General features: G+C 42.1%; 1 protein-coding gene across 1 annotated transcript in view; it reads right to left on the reverse strand.

Annotated features, from left to right (window-relative positions):
* The window catches only part of MDGA1 (MAM domain containing glycosylphosphatidylinositol anchor 1), a 254017-nt gene that overhangs the window by 153102 nt on the left and 78933 nt on the right, over positions 1–21982 (reverse strand). Inside the window, exons 2-3 of the mRNA XM_033144575.1 lie at positions 8131–8270; positions 4168–4342 (exon numbers count right to left, since the gene is read on the reverse strand). Coding sequence (XP_033000466.1) covers positions 4168–4342; positions 8131–8270 — 315 coding nt within the window. The remainder of the gene's footprint in view (positions 1–4167; positions 4343–8130; positions 8271–21982) is intronic.

Genomic DNA, 21982 nt, shown 5'->3' on the forward strand with positions numbered 1-21982 from the left:
CCCACAATAGGTAGAATAATCCAAAGGCTCAAATCTTAGCAAAGATAAGAAATATTACTAACAACTAATGTTTGCATAGCGCTTTCGAGAGTTCAAGGCACTTCACAACAGCTCCCTACTAAAATGGCCTATCTAGTAGAATGTAGATTTCATCTAAGCTATGTTACAAATTAATTCAACTCACGGGTTGGTGACTTGCCAATTGATACAACCATGTGGGATGTTTCAATACCAACATAACTTTTAAATGTCCCTTCCTTCCATCTGGCTTCCCTTTTTCTTTCTCCCAACATGGAAAGGCTCCAAGCAGCAGCTTCCCTGATTAATGCTGATAACTGGGGACTTTGTGCTAGTGACAGCAGTTTCCTACATCCCCAGCACACCTGCCTTGCTGGCATTAATTGAAACACAGCAGCAGGCTGCCTGGCTTTCTCCTGCAGGGATTTATGGGAAGCTTTGAAAACAGATCTGGGTGGGGAAATGGCAACACATGACCTAATGCTCTCCTGCAAACTGAGAGCTGCTTTGGAATTCAGTCTACAAACAACTTTGGCTTTTCTGGAAGGGCACCATCTTCAGAATGAGGATGGTCAACAAGCAAGACAATGCTCACAGCTGGCGCCATTGCTATTACTTCAGTGGAGCCACCTCAGGAATCTGTGGCCTGTTGTCTACTTGTGTTTTAATCTTTCTTTGCTAGCAGTGATTTCGTCTCGGTCCCAAGTTGGGACAGGAGAGAAATTTGGTACAGTTGTTCACATCTGAGGCCTAATGTGTACTTTCAGAAACAACAGACAACCGAAACGCAGACATCCTTTGAAACCTGCACGTTTCTGAATTTTCCAGCGCAGTTCTCTAGCCAAGCAACGTGTACAAAAATGCATATACTTAGCTAAAGTGTGCATAAAAATGCATGTGAAAATCACATGCAACAATGCATTAGATTGTAGAGCATATGTTTGACAAAAATGTGTATATTAGGAGAAAATTTCAATAAAATACTGATGAGCTTTCAGGAGGACTTGCAAAAACAATTCATGGACTGAGGTGGAAATGTGGAGAACCAAACTTAAACTGAAAGAAACTGAAACGGACAGATTTGGCCATGTCAAAGTGAGAGACACACACTACTGTCATCTCAAGTCTGGCTAAATAGAATCAATGTCCAGCATCTACTTCCAGGACCAGGGGCACCATGAGTCTGAATACCAATTCCTGGGGAACAACAGTGGGTAAAGGCTCAAGTCCTACTTGTGAGTTTGGTAAAGGCATCTGGTGCACCACTGGGGGAAACAGGATGCTGGAGAAGACAGGTCTTAGAATCATAGAGTTGGAAGAGACCACAAGGGCCATCCAGTCCAACCCCCTGCCAAGCAGAAAACACCATCAAAGCATTCCTGACAGATGGCTGTCAAGCCTCCGCTTAAAGACTTCCAAAGAAGGAGACTCCACCACACTCCTTGGCAGCAAATTCCACTGTCAAACAGCTCTTACTGTCAGGAAGTTCTTCCTAATGTTTAGGAAGAACTTCCTGACAGTATGATGCCACACTCATCTTCATTATGATGCCACACTCATCTTATATTCTCATCTGTTAGGAAGTGGGGTCATGCTCTACAAGGTAATTTGCAGGGTCCTTCTCCAGGTCAACAGTATAAACACTATGTTATTCAGAAGACACCATTTGTTAGCCTTGGGTCTGGCCACTAACAGCTGAAAATCTACAATCAAGAGTTACATGCTAATGGTAGGAGCGAAAGACATTGTGCCAAACAGTAGAGCATGCAGTTAAAGGTCATCTATGTAAAGGACTAACTGGGACCTTCCCAGTCCTCTCATTCATGCATCTATGCACTCATAAAATACAGGCTCTTCTGCGGGGCAGGAAAAGAAAAAGTAGTAGAAAGGAGGCAGCGTATTACCAAGTCCATCTGCGGAGTAGATGTTAGTATCAGAAAGCCCTTGGCCACCCAATTTACCCCATAGCTCTAAAGGTCAGAGATGCATGAAGAACAGCAGGAGTCTGCATCAGCTTAGATCCAAACAGCATCCTAGAAGCAAAGGGAAACCCCACAAGGATAAAGCCCCACTTTAGTTCTCAACTAAAGTGCCCGGCATGAGTTATCAAGTTCAGATAAGCAAGGAGAAACACAGGGGAGAGGAGGAGAGGGGAGAGCCTAACTTTTCTAAGAGAAGCTTCTAAGAGAAGCGTCTATAGGGATTCTGTCACCCCATCTATGGTGGCACCAACAGCAAAATGGATTGCTTGCATTTGGATATGAATGTTGGAGACACATCTGTTTTAAAACATCATTATCAGGGCTAATGAAAGCAAGCCCTGCCGTAAGACAGCAAAGCTTTTGGAAGAGGAGGGCAGATAAACAACTGTGAATTGGGGGGTGTCCTACTTGCTACAAGTGGGACCCCATGAGAAACTCAACGAATCAAATTTGGGTGTGTACAGTGCAGCTGATTTGAGTGCTGAATGAGACATAGGGTGATGGCATATCAGCAAGCTCCAGGAATTCTCTTTGGTGCAAGATATGGGTGTGTGTGACATGTGTGCTTGTTTGAGCCCTGAGCGAGAACTGAGGTGGACCGAGTAAGAGCTGGGAGGTGTTGAGTAGAGAAGTGTCTACCAATATATAAATACTGATATAAACTCTAAATTGATATTAAGGGTTTTAATTGGTTATTTTTGTAACACTTATTAGTTTGCCAACCATCATTTATTGATATTTTGATAGATTAAGCAGTATAGAAATTGCCTAAATGAACTAAATAGGGTGGACTTCTAGAAGGGGCAGAGAGAAGTGGATTTTGAAGTGAAATGTGGGGTTTTAAATAATTTTCCTATCTAACATATTTTGAAACCTAGCAAGTTACAACACTGTTTTTCAAAATCTGCTCTGAGGCTGATTGGCTGGGAGGAGGCAGCAGTGGCTTTTAGAGCCCTATAAAACTCCCCTCCCAGGCTGCTGTGATTGCCACTAGGCACCTACAAAAGGAAGCAATAAGTATTTGTAGACCAAATAAAAGTATTGCATCTCATGCAGATGGGATCAATCACCACTAAAAGCATGAGAGGAGGAGACTATACCAAACATCCCCTCAAAGCATCAACTTGTAGGGATATAAAAATGGGGAGGGGAGGGTGTGTGAATAACAAGTCTGAAATATGAGGCACCCAAGCTAAGAAGCAAGAGGCTTTGAAAATATCAGAATGGAGGGTCCTTTTAAATTAAAGGGATAGCGAGCTTCCTTCTTATTGTAGTCTTACATTTATTATATTATTTATTTGCCACATTTGTGTGACTACGTGAGTTGAGGGTGATAAACATGTGAAGTGGGTTAGGCTGAAATAGGGCAATACAAGATTATTGGTTTTTTTTTAATCATGGTGACCTCATACAGTGATTAGGCTGGCATACGATGTCCTGTTTCAGGCATAATGCTAAACCATGGTTTAGCACTACATGAATGAGCCGAACCAAGCCTCAGGTGCATATACTCTCCATCATACAGCCATGAGAAAGGGATCTGAAACATCCAATCACTGGTTTAAGTGTTACATCTGAACTCAGGGAACGTTGGGTAGTTTAAACAGTTAAGTACACCCATGTTAGGACAGGATCGTAAACTATGGTTTGATCTTTGATTCATTCAATAAAACACAGTTTAAACTAATGAGAGTTTCCTCCATTCAGATATAAGCTGGTTAATCTTTTCCTTGTGCTCATGAAGGGGTTGGATGGAAGCATATGAGCCTGAGGTTCACTTCTCTTAAGTCATGTCACATCAAACCATGGTTTAGCATTATTCTTCAAGGACACCCAAAGTGAGCTTCTTGGCTGAGTAGGGACCTACACCCAAACCTACCTGATCCAAGTCCAGCACTCTACTCAAGACACCACTCTCTTTCTCATTCATATAGTCATTGTCAGGAGAGTACAATTTAGTCCCCAGTTAACCACATTAAAAAAAATGGCCTGGTATTCCAAGATCAGCACCGTCAGGTAAGTGAGTGTGGCAGTAGCAGTGCCTGTCCCTTTGCCTCTGAGGTATGAGGATGCTTCTAGGTCAATGCAGAATTTCACTAGCCAAGCGATCAGATACCGGTACGCAGTAGAACTGTGGGAAGCTTTGGATGGCCACAAAATGACTTACACTGCACATCTACTCGAATGGACTTGATGGCAGGGACCCCAACCCCATTCTCTGCTTTACAGTAATAGCGACCCCCCTGCAGCCTCTGGATCTTCTCAATCCGAAGTGTCTCATTAAACACCGATGTCTCTTGGAATTTGTCCGAAGCACTGCCAGCAGTTTTGGTCCACCTCACCTAAAAGAGGGAATGAGAAAGACAGAGAAAGAGAGAAAGCACAGCTATAGGACACAGACAAACTTAGCATTGGGGCCTAACACAGCAGATTATTACCAGCTCTCACATCTTGTGCTTGCTGTCTATCTGTCTGTCTATATCTATCTATCTATCTATCTATCTATCTATCTAAAATATGTGCCTGCTTTGACCCAGCCACAAGAAAACAAGATGCTTGGCAGAGGGTCTTTCAAACTAAAACCCATCTCTTTAAAACTGTGCAGCAGCTCTTCATGCAGTTTATTTCCCATCTGTTAGTGCTCTAACTGAAACTTGAGCAAGTCTTTTTCATATGCAGTTTCACTGGTGGAACGCTCTGCCGCAAGAGACCAGAACCCTGCGAGATTTGACATCTTTCCGCAGGGCCTGCAAGATGGAGCTGTTCCGTCATGCCTTTGGTCGGGGCCCAGTCTGACCCCCCTCCTTTTATAAGATCATTTTATAAGTGGCCACCCTAACTCTTCCCCACAGCCCATATAAGACTAACGCAAATAGTTGGGCCTGGTGACCACTTAATGTCCCCAACCCCTACTGTTATAATTCGTGGGTTTGCCATCTGATTTTATTTTGATCTTAATCTGATTTTAAGCTGTATTTTAATTGATTGTTTGACTTTATGTTTTTAACATATTTTATATGTTGATGTCTGGTCCTGGCCGGGGAGGGCAGGGTATAAAGAAATAATAATAATAATAATAATAATAATAATAATAATAATAATAATAATAATAAGGCTGCTGGTGAGAAGCTGAATCCCATGGCTTCTTGGACATATGAAGGACTATGGCTTGTATGAAGCGCTGTAGCTCAGTGACAAAGCATAACCTTTGCAAGCAGAAGGCACCAGGTTCAATCCTGAGATTCTCCTGGCAGGGCTGTGCAAGACTCCAGTCTAAAATGCTTAAAAGCCACTGCCAAAGTAGATAGATGGATCAATTGTCTGACTCAGCATAAGGTAGCTTACTATGTTCTGAGCAGGTGGTTTAGCCAACAATAGCCATACCTTCACCCCAGATACCTGGGGGTTTCACCAGCAAGGTTATGGCTAGTGTGAACTATGTGAGCAGGCTAGATAAATTCAACTACCCACACAGCTGTGCGAACAATGCTTTGGATTCCTTGTGGAGACCATGCCACCCAGGCTGGCATACGAACCAAGCCAGGAAGGTGAGGGGGGAAAGAAGTATGTGGGAAGACTGAGGAAAACAATACTGTAACATCTTCATGCATTTCCACAAAAAAGTAACCCAAAATATTTGGAAAATTCTGGAAGAAAACATTGCAAACATTTGTGTGCGAGTGTGGAGGGGGAAGCCATTTCTACCTCAGGGTATAATTGCTTATCACTTGCTCTTTCTTAGTAGAATAACACTGAGAGCTAGGGCACAATTATCCCCATTTTGCAGAGGATGAAGCAAAGATCAAACATAGTGATTTGCTAAGGGCCACGCGAAGCCTAAGAAGGGCGGTGGAGAACTGAGCGTGGGTTCATACTGTATACTACAAAGGAGAACAACAATATCAAGAGCACCCACAGTCCCGACTTTAAGCTGACCCCCTCCTTGCCTACAGACCTATGTACTAGGGAACTTCAGCTAGCAGATTATAGGGTTCTATGGCCTCCGCCCAGCGCCCCACATTGTTCAGTGTTTCTCTGCTAATGGCTGCCCATGAGGGATTTATTTAGCCTTTGTCCTCTCATTAAAGGCCTGAAGCCTCTCAAAGTGCATTCTGTCTGCTTGGCTGCTTCAGTCAGTTCTTTAATCTTTCCTCAGCTTTTTTTTCATTTCAGCCTCATTTATTTAGTTTGACCACATTTTGGAGCTTTAATGACTAACTGAGAAACGAGAAAGGAGAGGATAAAACAAAGGTTAAGAAAAAGAAAGCTTTGATTGGGAAATGCAGGGGGTGTCAACAGACGAGAGTGAATGAGGGGAAGGGGGCGGCTGTTCCATTCACAGTGGTCATTGACCATTTGCTTATGTTAATTCATTTAAATGTATGCAGATTTTAATATTGCCTGCTGGCCTGTGTGGAGGAAACCAGATGAGTAAAGTGACAGAGGTGGATAAAAAAGAGAAGGCAGGAATTGGTGGCAAACATGCTTATGCTCAAAAATTCGAAAGTCATGTGTGTAAATCATTCTTCTATGGATATGCCAAGTTGTTTATTTATACAGGTTCGTTAAGCATCCCACATTCTGCAATACCTAGATTCCTCCTGAATCTTCAGTTTCTCTCTGCTCTTCTATAATAAATGGAATCGTTTATATTTCTAAGCTCTCTGCCTTGATGGTATCTAGGGCTGGTAAACCATGCTCTAAGCAGAATGTGGGTGTTAACTCTGCATAGCTGTGATTCTCATGTAATCTTTATAATCCTTATTTATGTCTACAGAAAGAAAATAGTCTGCATAATCATCCATATTTGTTACTATAGATCAACTGCCCTCTGCAATGACTATAGCTAAGGATTGATTCACACGGTGAAATCTTTCAAGCACCACTTTCTTCAGTTTGAGCTTCCCATGCACTCAGGCTAAAGTCATCTGGTGCTGTTGTCTTTTGAAGCTGCATTTGTGGTTACAAGGAACAAGGCTTTCTCTGTAGTTGTGCTTCCCCAGGAAGGTCCACTTGTACTTCAAAACGATTTCTACCTATCCTCCCCACCACCACAGTGGGATTATAAACTGCCTTGAGAATCTGTTTTGAGTCCAATGCAAACAGGTGGGATTCTAATCTTTTATCATTTTTGTGGCAACAGAACATGGAGAGGATATTAATCCCAGATTAGGAAGGAATCAGAAAGACACATCTTAAGAACACTATACAGGGCTGATCCAAGACATTTTGCTGCCCGAGATGAAATACATTCCACATTCAATGCTGACGAAAGAGCAGCTTTCCCTATAATGCTTGAGGGCAGCAGGCTAGTTTAGGGGGTGCAGGTCAGGCCATGTGCCACAGCACTGCTTCTTTCCTCACTTTTCCTAATAGTAGGGCCGTTCCTGAGGGAAATGGGTTCTTGCCCAGTGAATAGCTCTCGCAGCTTGAATACTTTTAACTAGTTTGCCCTCTTAGGTGCATTGTGTCCTACATCCTATTTGCAAATAGCCACTTGCCTGTGAATCCAGAGAAGATGACTGACAGTCACAGTGATTCAGCTTCTGTGACTAGTAAGGCTATGCAAGAGCAGGAGGGAAGTGCTGTGATTTCTTCTGCTCTTAATGTACCTTACTCCCTGGAGGCCCCTATCCACATCATGTTGTGCTCTCCCGGGTCCATTTAGACAGTCACTGGCTGGCTTTTAGTGATAGCGTTCCTAGGCTGAGAGTCTTGTCTGCACACATCATTGTCTACTATGTTGGGAGTGTCTCTCACCCTTGTACCGTGGGACTCCAGTAAAGGTCAGTAATGCTTCAAAATCATATCCCTCTGGGAAATGAGTTGACTTAGCATGGTCAAGTATCTGAGTCAGCAATCTCCAAATACAAATGGGCAGAGGTGGGCTCAGCATTTCTACAAAAGGGAATGCTTGAACTGAAGATAGAACACTACAGTATCCAGCTGTGGCAGCAGAACAATGATTTCTGCAAAGCATTCCATTAATCAGGACATTGGCTATTTCTGAGCTCCTCACACACTGATGTTCTACAGAACATCTACACTAACATAGAGGGGAATTCCTGGCATTTGGCAAAACAGCACATAGTGAAAGTGCTGCAGGCGGCAAAAGGGACAGAAAGGTTACCTGTGGCCGTGGGTGCCCCGTAACCAAACACTGCAGAACAAGGGTGTCACCCTCCCGAATCGTGTACACTCGTTCACTGATGTTATCTTCTTTTACAACACATGCTTGCCCAGCATGGATGATTTGGGCCTGAGCAGGAGCTATGAAGAAAAAGAAAGAATTAGGGATGCTAATCTCCAGTGCAACCCATGCCCACTCACTGAAGCTCTATTGATGCAATACTAACACATGGGGCATATCCATGTTGATGTGGAGCAGAGCTATACTTTCAGTCCCTAACCCCCACAGCCAGGTCTTCTTTCTGCTATATGGACTTCTCTGCAAACACAGGAGCACATACTCATGGGTATGGGCTCTGTGCAATTAGAAAACTAACACAACCATGCAGAGCTCTCACTTGTGAGTAGGTGTTCGTGTTGAACTGCTTGGCAGATGGATGAGCACATTTAACTTACAGCGGCTAAGCTGGGCTTTTATTGCAAACACTGCAAAGGCTATAGGAATCTCTAAAAGAAAAGAACACCAGACTGAACAGCACACATAGCTGCAAGAACCACCACAACTCAAGCCTGCTCAACCACCACAGCTGTTTCTAAATTTGCTCCCTTTTGTATGCAGTTTAAAACACACAAAAACCAAATCTCCACAGGTATCACATTTTCAACTTCCTTTGTTTAGAGACATTAAATTTCCAAGGGTACAAATATTCATGCTGCTTTGCAACACATGAACCCACCTTCTATGAGTCAGACCCTTTTACCCAGAGCTGTCTGGCTGTCCAAGCTCTTGAGAGGAAATGTTCCCTGACCTGAGTCCTTTAGCCAACCTGGGACCTTGTGAATGCAAAGTGTCACCTCTGTCACTAGCAAGTTGCTGCATTATTGCAATAACACAAGCAACCACCACCAATGGATGCAAAATACTTTGAATGAGTAATGTATTATCACTTTTGTGGTAGCAGAACAACAGTGCAAATGGTGGATTAATGTTTAATCTGGAGAAGCCACCTTTCCACTTTAAACTAGTGCCCATGGTGACCAATGGTCACAATTAAATGCAATCAAAACAATCAACATTAACTACTTCGTTATTGATTTTAAAATTGCTAAAAGGATTAATTACAGACAGGACAGAAAATTTTATAAAAATTAAATATCAACCAAATAGCAGTCAACTAGACAAATTAAATGGCTGCTTGAATAAAATGTCTTGAAGAATACTTGAAGAAGTATTAAAAAGACATTGAAGAAGTCAAACAGATTTCTCTGGGCAGAGTTTCATAACCTGGGTGGAACCACAGATAAAGCCCCCACCAGATGAACCTCAGATGCAAAGCTTCCCTGGGTGAGCAGGATTATAGAGTCCTTAGATACTCTGGTTCTAAACCATTTACAGCTTTAAAGGCAGTACCCAACACTTTGAACTGAGCCTGGAATAGACTGGAATAGTCGGTACAACTGGCTCACTGAAGGGATTCAGAGGACCAGCCTTAGGTAACCAAAATATAGATGTAAGTGTAACTAGGTACTCTTTACTTCTCACTGGTTGTGGGAAAGAATGATGGGGTTGACACAACTACTGACATCCACGATTCATTGTTATAAAGATTATGCATTTATGGTGTGAGTCAGCTACCAGCACCTGGAGACAAAATGAGCGATAATCATCCTCAAGAGTGTTTGTTTGGAAGAATTCTTATCTACATCACATTCCAAACATCCACTGCAGACTTTGCTTTCTTAATATGGCGTGGCATCTGTTTGTTAATGAAACAAAGTAAATCCAGAAGGAAAACAGAAGGATAAATGTCTCAGAAGGCCTGGTGACAAGACTACAAAGAGATGACTATGATGAAATCTTGTAAGTGTGATGTATGGCAGAATCCTCTAAGGCTGCTGGAAAGATACAACAGATGATTTTGGATTATGGTGTGGATACTGGAAGATTCATTACACACGTGATGCAGGAACCTCTGACTAATATTATAGTGCCAGAACAGAGACTCAGCTCCGGTCCTGCCATGAATGATTTCAGTATGATTGGAGCTTAGCCCTCCTTACCTTCCATGGGCGAAGGCATAGGAGGACAATGTTTAGATACAGTTGCTGGTTTCATTCAGAAACAAGGTACTATACTCAAGAGTTGAGTCCTTCTGTGCTCCTTGAAAAGGTGTGCTTAGTTTCCAGTACCATGTACAGGCCGGAAGATGGTGGGCGATTTCCCTCTAACTACTTGCACATCACATAAGCACTCTCTCTTAGTTTCCTCTAAGCCCCGACTCAAGAAGAGCTGGTCCTATGATTGCAGCACAAATGAAAAGCTGGGAACTGAACTTAACACCACACTTTTCTTCCAACACATGCATTTCTCCTCCAACCTACATAAACAAATTTCAGTTTCGGAGTGGGGGAGAGGCTTTGTAACTGAAAAGAATGCTATATTTTCATCACACCAGGATGCAGATTGGGAAAGCCAGTTCTACACCTGGATTGGGGCCAACTCAGTCTCACTTTGAGAACAGACGTTGGATCTATACAAGCTACCTACCCACTGTATGAAATGTGCTAACAAGCTCTTCAAAAACAGACTGGATCAATTGCAAACCCTGGTATCTGTCAGATGACAAATGAAACCTGCATGACATTTTAACTGCTAGTAAACTTGTTGTGAATTAACTTGTTCTAGCCGGTGGATATTTATGAATGGATAGCAGTTCTCTATGGATCACCACCACAATTGCTACACAGGAGCTTTCTTCCCTCCCTCTTCTCCTCTGTTTCTCTTTCCAGATGACTGGTGATTTATTGGCAGGATTATTCCACAAGTACTATCCAAACAATTGTGGATTAATAGATTCAATGTGTTTACTAGAACGCCTTTACAGCAAATACGCTGGAGCTCATCGCTGCCCCTCCTTCCCCTGCCTTCAACATCTGCAGAGACCTCCTGCTATTATGCTCACAAGAACCTCGGCTGTCATTAAAAAACAAACATGCCCAAGACAGAATGCAAAGCTGAGCAGATGGGAGGCCTGCCCTTCCCAGGAGGACGAGGGATTAATGTTTACTAAGTATACCAGTATTGCGAGGATGAAACATTTATATAAACCTAGAAAGGGGGATTGGGGGCTTGTGAGAATAAAACTACAAGGCAAAAAAAAAAAGTCAAAAGGACACTATAAAATAGCTCCACGACAACGCTGCCACATCGTTCCACCTTCAGCCTCTGTGGGATCATAGTTAAATAAATCAGTGGCTGCTTCCTTGCTAGCATCCAGCTTGTTGGTGGCAAGGGAAAAAATATGCATATAGAAAGGAGAATTCCCTGGATGCCAAGATCCAGGTTTGGGGCAAGGACTCTGGTGAGAGAACCCCAGCAATTTTTAAATCAATATTTTCATAGTTAACAGATGTGGCATATCCTTTCTTAAACCCCACTAGGTTAATAATCAGCCGTTTTCTTAGTTAAGCATTTACCAATTATATTATTTAATAGTTTGTACATATGCAACAAGAGGCTTATCAGCTGATAATTCTCAATTCTTCTTTTGCTTATTTCCTTTTTCGAACAATATTACCTCCTTGAAATTATTCGATATATTTGGGGCCTTACCTTGCTGCAGAAGAAGAAGAAGAGTTTGGATTTGATATGCCGCTTTTCACTACCCGAAGGAGTCTCAAAGCAGCTAACATTCTCCTTTCCCTTCCTCCCCCACAACAAACACTCTGTGAGGTGAGTGGGGCTGAGAGACTTCAGAGAAGTGTGACTAGCCCAAGGTCACCCAGCAGCTGCATGTGGAGGAGTGGAGACGCGAACCCGGTTCCCCAGATTACGAGTCTACCACTCTTAACCACTACACCACACTGGCTCAAAATAAACAATTTAAATCATTTTAAAACTACTGCGTTATTATGCTTAGGTAATGCAGTAACCATAACGAATCAGTAGTATAGTGTTACATCTTTATCTTTACCTTTACTATCAAGCAGCTATTTTTGCACCATAACCCTGAATTGCTGAAAATGCACACTTCCCTTTATATTTCATCACTGTCTCCTTTCTACGCTTTTTGACAGCTGATATTATAGGACATTCATTTAATAGTTTTACCAATATCTCAACTATCTCCTCCTTCGTTTATAATTTCTTGTATTACCCTTTGTCAGGGGGTTCTGTTCGTGGTCATTCTCTTCTGTAGCTTGGGATTCATAGCACACCTGCATAGAATCCTTCCACAGTCTTTAACATTTGTTCTCTATTTGTCATTATTTCTCCATATTTATTCATCGGCGCACATTCACAAGATATCTGGCAGTTCAAGAGACTGATATCCCAGCCCTAGTCTAAGAGGCTTGTGGCTACTGCTACTGATTCTCACAACTTTTTTACGTACAAGTTATGGGATACAGGGGATTGTACTGTACAGAGGCTGGTGCCTGAAGCATTAGTAAACAAACACATCAGATGACTGGTCAATGTCACTGTATGTGGATCTGGTGTATTTTGTTTTGTTTTTAAAATGAAAATAAAATTAAGAAATAATCAGCTTAAAGCTAAGAGCAGCTCACAGAGAATCTGACTAGCTTAGCTTAGAGCGAAGTGATTTTAAAATAAATCTACTCTGAACTGGTCTTGGCTGAGAGGCAAGTAGACTTGCCAAAGTCTCGCCACAAAAAAGGAAAGAAATAGAGATGCTCTGAAATTCTCTTCAGGAGAATAGATTTTTTTTAGCAAAGATGTATGGGCAGGGATGCAGAGGTGCTGGGGTTAGGCTGTGGAAACATAGGCAGCAAGGCATAACAGCTCTCGGGGGTGAGAGCCTTTGTGTCTTGTTATTGACTGCAAGAGTCATGACAGCCAGAGCTTTTCACAGCGTGGAGTTGATGCTGATGGGGAAAGCTTCACCTGTTGATTTCTGCTTTGTAATGCAACTGCTAAAGGCACAGAGCCGATGTCTATATATTTATTAATGTGGCAACTCAAAACGAAGGGCTTATCCATGCAACAGACTCCTACTCTTTCAGTTTTTGTGCTTCAGCATACAACAGAACATATTGAAAGCAGAGAAACAAATACTGTATGGTATGGGACTTCTGTGCACCAACAGCTCTCCATCCCTTGTGTGCATTCTTTGACATGTGCCCAGCCCACAACTCCCCATATTGGCTATGGGAATGGAAGACTCAACTCTCTTTAAGAACATACTTAGGGTTGTCACCTCGCACACCAGTCACTGCACGAATCCCTCAAAATCCCTCTGTGCAGTGGGAGGTAATGTAGCTGTAACTCCTCCTGTCCATTCTCTTCTCTGTTCTGTTTGCCTCCTCCCTTAAATGTTGTGCAGCAAATCTGCTGGCCAGGGCTGGTGCAGGAAGGGGGGGCTGATGGGAGAAGGGAAGGAACAATGGGGAGGAGCTGCAGTTGTCTTTTCCCCTGCTGCACTGGGAGATTTAAAGAGAAGTGGTTGGTATCCAGGCTGCAAGATGGCAACTTCCACTAGGCTATGTCACCCAGGATGTGGCTCAGTAATAAGTGAACACTAAATAGTTGTGGGGTTGGTTTGCTGCTGCTGCTGTTTGTTTGTTTTTTTTGTACCACCCAAGCTCCTTTCTATGCCATTAATCCTGGATTTCCCTCTCTGCTTTACTTTAATCAGGAAAGTGCCTGCATTCTGATGGCCCGTTATTGCATTTAGTCCGGCTGTTATGTTGAACTGAATGTTTTAATTTTAACTTATAATAGTTAAAATGTTGGTTTGATCATTGCCAAAAAGCACTTCTTTCCCCAGTGCTGCTTTTTATGAACATGACCATCCTTTCAGTAGCAGAAGTCTCATAAACCTCACATATTACGGCAATAATAGTATTGTACAGTACATTGCTTTAGGCATAAAGGTACGATATTTTATTCGCTTCAGTTTCCTTTCATTTTAATGCATATATACATCAAAGGAAGGGCTTGTTAGAAACCTCACTGTGGAGGTCAAGTGCATGTGACGGCCAGGCATCTCCTATGCTGCCTTGGCAGAAGCAAAAAGCTGGGACGTACTAGAATGTTTGGAACCTTGAAAGCCTTTATGTTTCCTTAAAAGCTGTACCTCCACATATTTGTAACTCATACTTTTGCTTCCAACATTTTTACTTTGTTTAACACAGCCTTCCCCAACAGCCAGCATAGCCGATGGTCAGAGAGGACAGTAAATATAGACCAAAACATCTGGAGGGCGCTGGCACCTCTGTGTTTCTTTAAAGAACTGTTATTCCATTTTAAGAGTCATTGTTTTCCCTCACCAAAGAATCTTGGAAACAGTAGTTAAGGAGGCTGAGAGTTTTTAGGAGATGCTTAACAGATCACATTTCCCAGGATTCTTTGGGGGAACTGTAGGGGAACTAAGGGCGCTGGGAATTATAGCTCTCTATGAAGCAGTAAACTACAAGTCCCTGGATTCTTTGGAGAAAGCCATGACTGTTAAAGTGGTACAAGGGTGCTTTAAATGTACAGCATGGCTGTGAGCTTCTAGTATTGTCCATTATTCAAAACATACAAGGTACTAATTCTCTCACTGTGGTCCATTTTTATATTTTATTATAACTATACAAAAATATTGCTTATTTGTTCTAATTCATTATGTGCTTTCCGCAAATTTTTCTTTCTGCATGGCGGCTGCCTCTGTAGCTTTTTTATCTCTGACCACTTTTGATCTAAGCAGCCTGCGAGTTTAGTACTGTAGCATTTTGAATAATGTGTTTATGACTGGTTAGGAATCACAATGATGCTAAAGCAACCATAGAAAGTAAATTAGAAGTACTACAAATTCGCGAACAACTTCCTATTAAACATAGAACAAATTAATGAACAAGTAACAAGAGTAATAATGGAAAGTATTAAAGAATTAAGTGAAAATATAAACATAAGAAAGCTGAAATTGATTAATAGAAAAGCAAAGAACATTAAACAACATAAAAGGGATGCTTGAATATGTAGATAATAATATTAATAGAATACAGGGGGGAAAGCAAAATGAGATAATAATAAATGAAACAATAAAGAAAAATAAAAACATAAAATGTTTGAGACCCAATCTGGGACAAAAAACAAATACATGCTCTGATGAATTACCTTCCTTTTGTTCTCCATGATGGCTCTTCTCCCAGGCAATTTCTTGAGCATGGAAAAACTGGTTTGGCCTGCATTTTGACCCTGCTAAATTCAGCATTTGGCAGCCCATCTTAATACTTCAACCTAATTGATCAAACTCCAACACCCACTAGACCCAAGAATTTAGTGGAGTGAAGGCACCCACAAATTCATAACAATATCTTACTGCTCTACATTATCCAGAAGCATAGGTAGAAATGAGATACTCAAGGAGGTATCCAACTTCTGCTAACACTGGTGCAATAACATGTAAACTGTCAGAGAATCACTTCTGAGATACAGAGCTTGTTCACATTGTGAGATATTCCTGTGGAATAGAACTAGAGTGAAATTCAATGACTATGCTCATAACATCTGGTAGTCAGATGTAGGCACTAACAGATGTTCCTTTTGCAATATTCAAGTTGTTGTGCTTTCAGGAGGAACAAATGTTCCTGCTAAAACGTAATCAGAAAAAAAACAGCAAAGGAAGTAATCTAACACAGCCCCATGCTTGACTGTCATGGTTGCTTTGTGCTAAGTAAGAAGATCAGCAGTCTGGTTGCGTTCAGATGTCATGCTCAAGCATGACAACAAGCCTGATGCATGGGCACTCCCTACATGGGAGTAAAGCCACAAGAAGTTTGGGAGCTTTCACTTCTTTTTTCCCCATTAACCACCGTTTAGTGTTTCAGCTGAACCTTAAACTGTGGCTAATGTTAACAATGGTCTGTTAAAACAAGCCAGTTTTATAAGCATAGTAAACAGCAACCAAGAATGAGGGCACAAGGAGAAGGGGACAACAGAGGACGAGATGGTTGGACAGTGTTCTTGAAGCTACCAACATGAGTTTGACCAAACTGTGGGAGGCAGTGGGAGACAGGAGTGCCTGGCGTGCTCTGGTCCATGGGGTCACAAAGAGTCGGACACGACTAAACAACAACAAAACAGCAACACCAGTTTGTCAATTTGCATAGCACAAAAAGCTATAGTTAAAAGAAAATGGAAGCAAAAGATTCCTAAGTATGCCTCATGGCCACTCCAGAGACAGGTGTGGGAGAGCTCATATACCTGAGGTCCACTGTGGTCTGTTCCCACTCTGGGCATTTTGGTCAGGGGGATAGCAGAACAGCCACAGTACTCTTGAGCCATATTAGCACCACCTGTTGCAATTTCTAGCTTCTTGCACACTATATCCTCTTTGCTAAGAATTTAAGAGGAGCCTGCTGGATCAGGTCAAAGGCCCATCTAGTCCAGCATCCTGTTCTCACAGTGGCTGACCAGATGCCTTTGGGAAACCAGCAAACCAGGATTTGAGCACAAGAGCACTCTCCTCAAGCAACTGGTGTTCAGAAACATTGCTGCCTTCAACTGTGGAAGCAGAGCATAGCCATTGTGGCTACTAGCTATCGATAGAGAGTACAGAATCACAGAATTGTGGAGCTGGAAGGGACCCTGAGGGTCATCCAGTCCAATGCCCTGCAATCTCAACTAAAGCTTCCATGCCATTTGGTCACCCCATCTCTGCTCAATAACCTCCAATGAAGCAGAGTCCACAACCTCCCGAGCGAGTCTGTCAAACCACTCTTACTGTCAGAAAGTTCTTCCTGGTGATTAGTTGGAATCTCCTTTCTTGTAACTTGAAGCCATTGGTTTGAGTCCTAGCCTCTGGAGCAGGACAAAACAAGCTTCCATGTGACAGCCCTTGAGATATTTCCAGATGGCTATCATCTCTCCTCTCAGTCTCCTCTTTTCCAGACTAAACATGCCCAGTTCCCTCAGCCGTTCCTCATAAGGCTGGGTTTCCAGACCCTTGGTCATCTTGGTTGCCCTCCTCTGCACACGTTCCAGCTTGTCAATATCCATATTAATTTGTGGTGCCCAGTTAAACTGTCTTGTCAGTATCCTTCTTAAATTGTGTATATGCTGTTCCCTGCCCTTCCTCTAGAGTATGTATCAAGAATGGTCCTCTCCATTCCATTATGCCTACTATATTTACTCTCTCCTTTAATAAGCAGCACTCCTGCTGAGCTGTCTTGGCTTGGAGGCTTCTCGCATTAGCATGTAAGCATCTATACACAATTTCTCTCTCCAGAGCTGCACTCCCCCTGTTCCTGCTCCACCACCCCACTGGCTAGGCCAGGTGAGCCCAGTCTAAATGAAGGCTCTTCCCTTCCCTTTCATCCTACTGCTCTTATCCATTCCAGCTGGCACACTCCAGGGAAGTCTATTCTTCATCCTGTTAATGGGACGGAGGAGCAAAGGGGGCCGTTTTGTATAAGTGCTCGTTCTTCTGCAAGAGTTCTCTGAAAGTTTCTTGCAAATGTCCACATTTTAAAAGAAGGTAGTAGTAGTACAATCTATGAAGGGAACAGACAAGCAAGGCAGCTGCCAGCAGTCTCGAAGAAATGACAAAGCTTAGCAGGACAGCCTTATTTCAAGGCTAAGCCTGTTGCTGTGCAAACGCAGGATTCACTATATAATTTGGCAGCTCTTGAAAGAATAGCCAAGTAACAAAGACTCAGAAAGCCATGCCACACAATTCTGAGCGGCAGGGCCCTGTGGAGCAGACAAGTCCAGTAAGCATTGCAAAGAAGAGAGTGAACTTGCCGCACCGGCTGTACTGGAACCATCTGCTCAGGAGCTCAAGACTTCGCCTGCCGGTTCTCCTACAGCTCTGATCCAGTGCACAAGCCTTGCACCTGGCACCAGGAAAGGAGTAAACCCTGAAGCCTGGGGATTTTGGCATTTAATTATAAATCCATTCCGTTTCCTCCCACCCCGAGTTGCTATTTTAGGCTGTTTTCAGGTGTCTTGTTATCTCATGGCAAAGTAGTAATAAATCATAACATGGTAGCAGTTCCCCAGCATTCCATATGCATGTGCTTGTTATTGGGTTGGTAATATGAAGGTAACTCATGGGGATGTCTCTGCCATCAAAATGATTCCTGAGCCACATTCCATAATGTGCCATAAAAGGCCTCTACTGTCTCCCAAAGAACATAAATTAGTAGGCTCTGTATCGAGTTTGCCATTTTCCAAAAATTGAAAGTGGGTAAAAAAAAATCAATGCAAATAGGCTTGTAACTATGGTTACCATGGTTTAGAATGCCTGGCCTGTGGCCTAATCTGAACCCCCCCCCCAAAAAAAAAATTATGCCCCTTGAAGATGCCACCATTTTGAGTCAAAACCAAAAATGAATAAAGTAGATTCAGCATTGGAGTGAACACAGAGGTTTATACCTCTCTGTGTAGTCGAGTGCCCTGTAAGGAATGCAAATGCTTGTCATCAGATTGATCATTTGATGAGTAAGGAAAGGAGGAAACCTGCCGCCTCAACTAAGTGGCATGGATCAGCTGTGTGTGTGAGAGAGAGCTAGAGTGGTGACACCCAGCTCTAGCATCCTTTCAGATGTTTCATGGGATGGCCACACCCATGGTTTACATGCAGCCCTGGATGATCTGCCAAGGGTAAATGCAGGCCTCGGGCTGAAAGAGATTAGCCCTGGATTAGGAAAATAAGGAATTACCATAGATGAGAAGGAAATGTGGAAAGGCCCATTTATCATTTTGGCGGAGCACATCATTATGTCAAGAAGATAAACAGAAATTTGGTAACACATTGAAACAGCTGTAGCTGTGGTAGATCAGACATTTTGCATTTAGAAGGCTGCAGGTTTGTTTGCTGGCATTGTAAACAAAAGGATTCCCAAGAAGAGGGTTGGGGAGGACCTCTGCATGATAATTGATAGAGCCACTGCAAAGTTACACTGGAAAATACTTGTCCCAATGGCTCAGTTGTTTCAGTGTACAATAGCTTCATCTTTTCATATGCTATCTCTTTTTTGTGTTATGCTGTAATCTCCCATAGCCTAAAACACCTGGGGGAAAAATGCAAAGCAACTGGCAGAAGGACTTTCCATTTTAGTGGGCAAACTACGCCTCTGGGGAAATTTGTAAGAAACTCAAAACAGCAGGTCCCTGATCTCTGGCATTAGTTCAAAATGGTTGCTGAGTGCTTTGTGTAAATGGTACCATTAGCAACTTATGTTTCGTACAACATGACGCAGAAATGTTTTATTTTGCTTGCTGAAAGCACTACAAGATTTTTCAAGGGGAAGGATGGTTCTTTAGTCTAGGACATAGGACAGCTGTTTCAGGAGGGGCCGTCACTCAATGGATAGCCACAGCTGATGCGCAGAGTGCATGCTTTGCGTACACACACAAGGTCTCAAGTTCAATCTCTTGGCATCTTCAGTTAAGAAGGACCTCAGTTCACAGAGATCTCTTTCAAGGACCTTTGCCTAATACCCTAGCGAGCTGATGCCATTGAGGGTAGACAGAATTGGGCTAGATAGATGAATGTCTTGTTTCAGCATAAGTAGTAATGGAGGATAAAGTTTAATTCACTTTACATTTTAAATGTGAGCTTTCCTAATTTATACTTTCCAAAACAATACAGGAATCAAAACACAGTCATCCTTCAAAATTCAGACTTCTCCAAATTTTGCAGTGCATTTCTCCACACAACTAATGTCTACAAAAATGTAAATACTGAGGTAAAGTGTGTGTAGAAATGCATGTATCGGAGAAATTAGCAAATAAGAAGGCATTATAATGGGGTAAATGTGTGTGTGTATATTGGACAAAAATGTGTAAATTAGAAGAAATTTACACAAAAGCACTGATGAATTTTCATGAGGACTTTAAAAAAGAATTCGGCAGACTGATGTGGAAATGTGGAGAACTAAAGATTAGTAAAATGAGAAACCGAGAGAAACTGAAACTGACAGATTCACCCATCCCTATGGGTAAAGCAGCTGCATGCTTTTATAAGCTACACACACACCCAACCCTTCTTATTTCTCGTGGTTACAATTTAGCAAAGAACATTATTAAGCAGAGGATAACAGATATTGAGAGACAAAACGATTTAAGTAATGTTCCTCTTTTTCTAACTCCGGACGAACGGAGACACCTGTCTCTCCCAGCTAGGTATCTAACTCATCTTGAGATACCATCTCATAGAAGAACGTTTACCCTGGCCCGAAATTGCATTCTGCCACCCGCTGTTCTGCAAGGGAAGTTTAGACGGGTCCCATTGGGTGACAGACTATGTCCGTGTAAATCCGGAGAAGTAGAGACCATTGAACATGTGTTCTTCCAATGCTGTTTCTATGAGGACGTACGAAACGAAATTATTCATACGATATTGGTCGATTTCCCAGGATGCTCTGAAGATTTTTATATAAAATGGCTTCTCTCAGACTCCAATTCATATGTTACAGCTAAAGTGGCAAAATTTTGTGCTAATGCCATTAAGATTCGGTCCGCCCAAATTGGTGGCACCCAAACCAATTTATGACATGGGTTAGAGAACCCGATTTGCCAATTCATTATTTGATGTAGTGCAATTATTATCCAATTATATTTTACATAATGAATTAATGATGATAAATCTCGTCAGACTAAATTTTTAGAATATATTTTAGATTGTATTTCTGATTGATTCTATGTTTTAATATGTGTGCTGGTCATTGACCGTAATAAAATTTTGATTTGATTTGATAGGCTACAAACAGTTTTTAAAAGAGCTGAAAAATGGAAGAGCTACTATTGCCTGTGGTGTACAAACTCGCTTCTATTATTATTATTATTATTATTATTATTATTATTATTATTATTCCACCACCCTTCATCCAAAGATCACAAAAGATACAAAAGAATGGGGGTTGCAAACATTTTAGTCAGCAATAGTCAGTCCCTCCAGCTTGGCAATTTAGCCATATCTGATTGGTCATGTGGTATCATGCTGTTGTGACTGGATGGGACCACTTTGGGGGGGGGGGACAGAAATCATGATCAGAATTTTCAAAAGGGCAAATATTTGCTGCAGTCCTTTTAGTCCCATTACTGTCTAAAGTCAAATGGTATACAGTGGTACCTCGGGTTACATACGCTTCAGGTTGCAGACTCCGCTAACCCAGAAATAATGCTTCAGGTTAAGAACATTGCTTCAGAATAAGAACAGAAATTGTGCTCTGGCAGCGCAGTGGCAGCAGGAGGCCCCATTAGCTAAAGTGGTGCTTCAGGTTAAGAACAGCTTCAGGTTAAGAACGGACCTCCGGAATGAATTAAGTACTTAACCTGAGGTACCACTGTATATGTTTGCACTGTATATGTTTGCAAACCAATACCTGTTGGCCAAAGATAATAGACAAGTGTGCATATCATGGGGAATGATGGCTTTGTGGGGATACTTATAAAAGTCTGTCTCCACTCTAAATTTTCTTGACCTGTCACTTACTGCCCATATGTCTCTAGTCAGGCTATATACATTCCAGTCAGGCTATATACATTCATTGTTTTCCATAGAACTTGCTTCAATGTAAGTGTGCTATGCATCCTGGAAATTTTCTTTCTCCATCTTACGTGAGGTAACACACTAACCTCAGACACCAAAGTACAATGGGCTAATAGAGTGAAGATGCATCTCTGTTACAAAGGGAGCAGTTTTGCATAGTGACTTTTTCTGACTGCCTAAAGATGACATAGTTAATTTCTTTCTAAGAAAGGTTGGTGGCTGCATCTCTAAGGAAGTCTCTTTCATTATTCCACTGGTGACATTCATTACCCTATCAAGGATGAAGGCTGCAGGCACCACCGAAATTTTAAACAAAAACAAATAATCAGGTTTCTTCCCCTTCAGCCTTGG

This window comes from Lacerta agilis, chromosome 3, assembly GCF_009819535.1.
Source record: "Lacerta agilis isolate rLacAgi1 chromosome 3, rLacAgi1.pri, whole genome shotgun sequence".
Lineage (NCBI taxonomy): Eukaryota > Metazoa > Chordata > Lepidosauria > Squamata > Lacertidae > Lacerta > Lacerta agilis.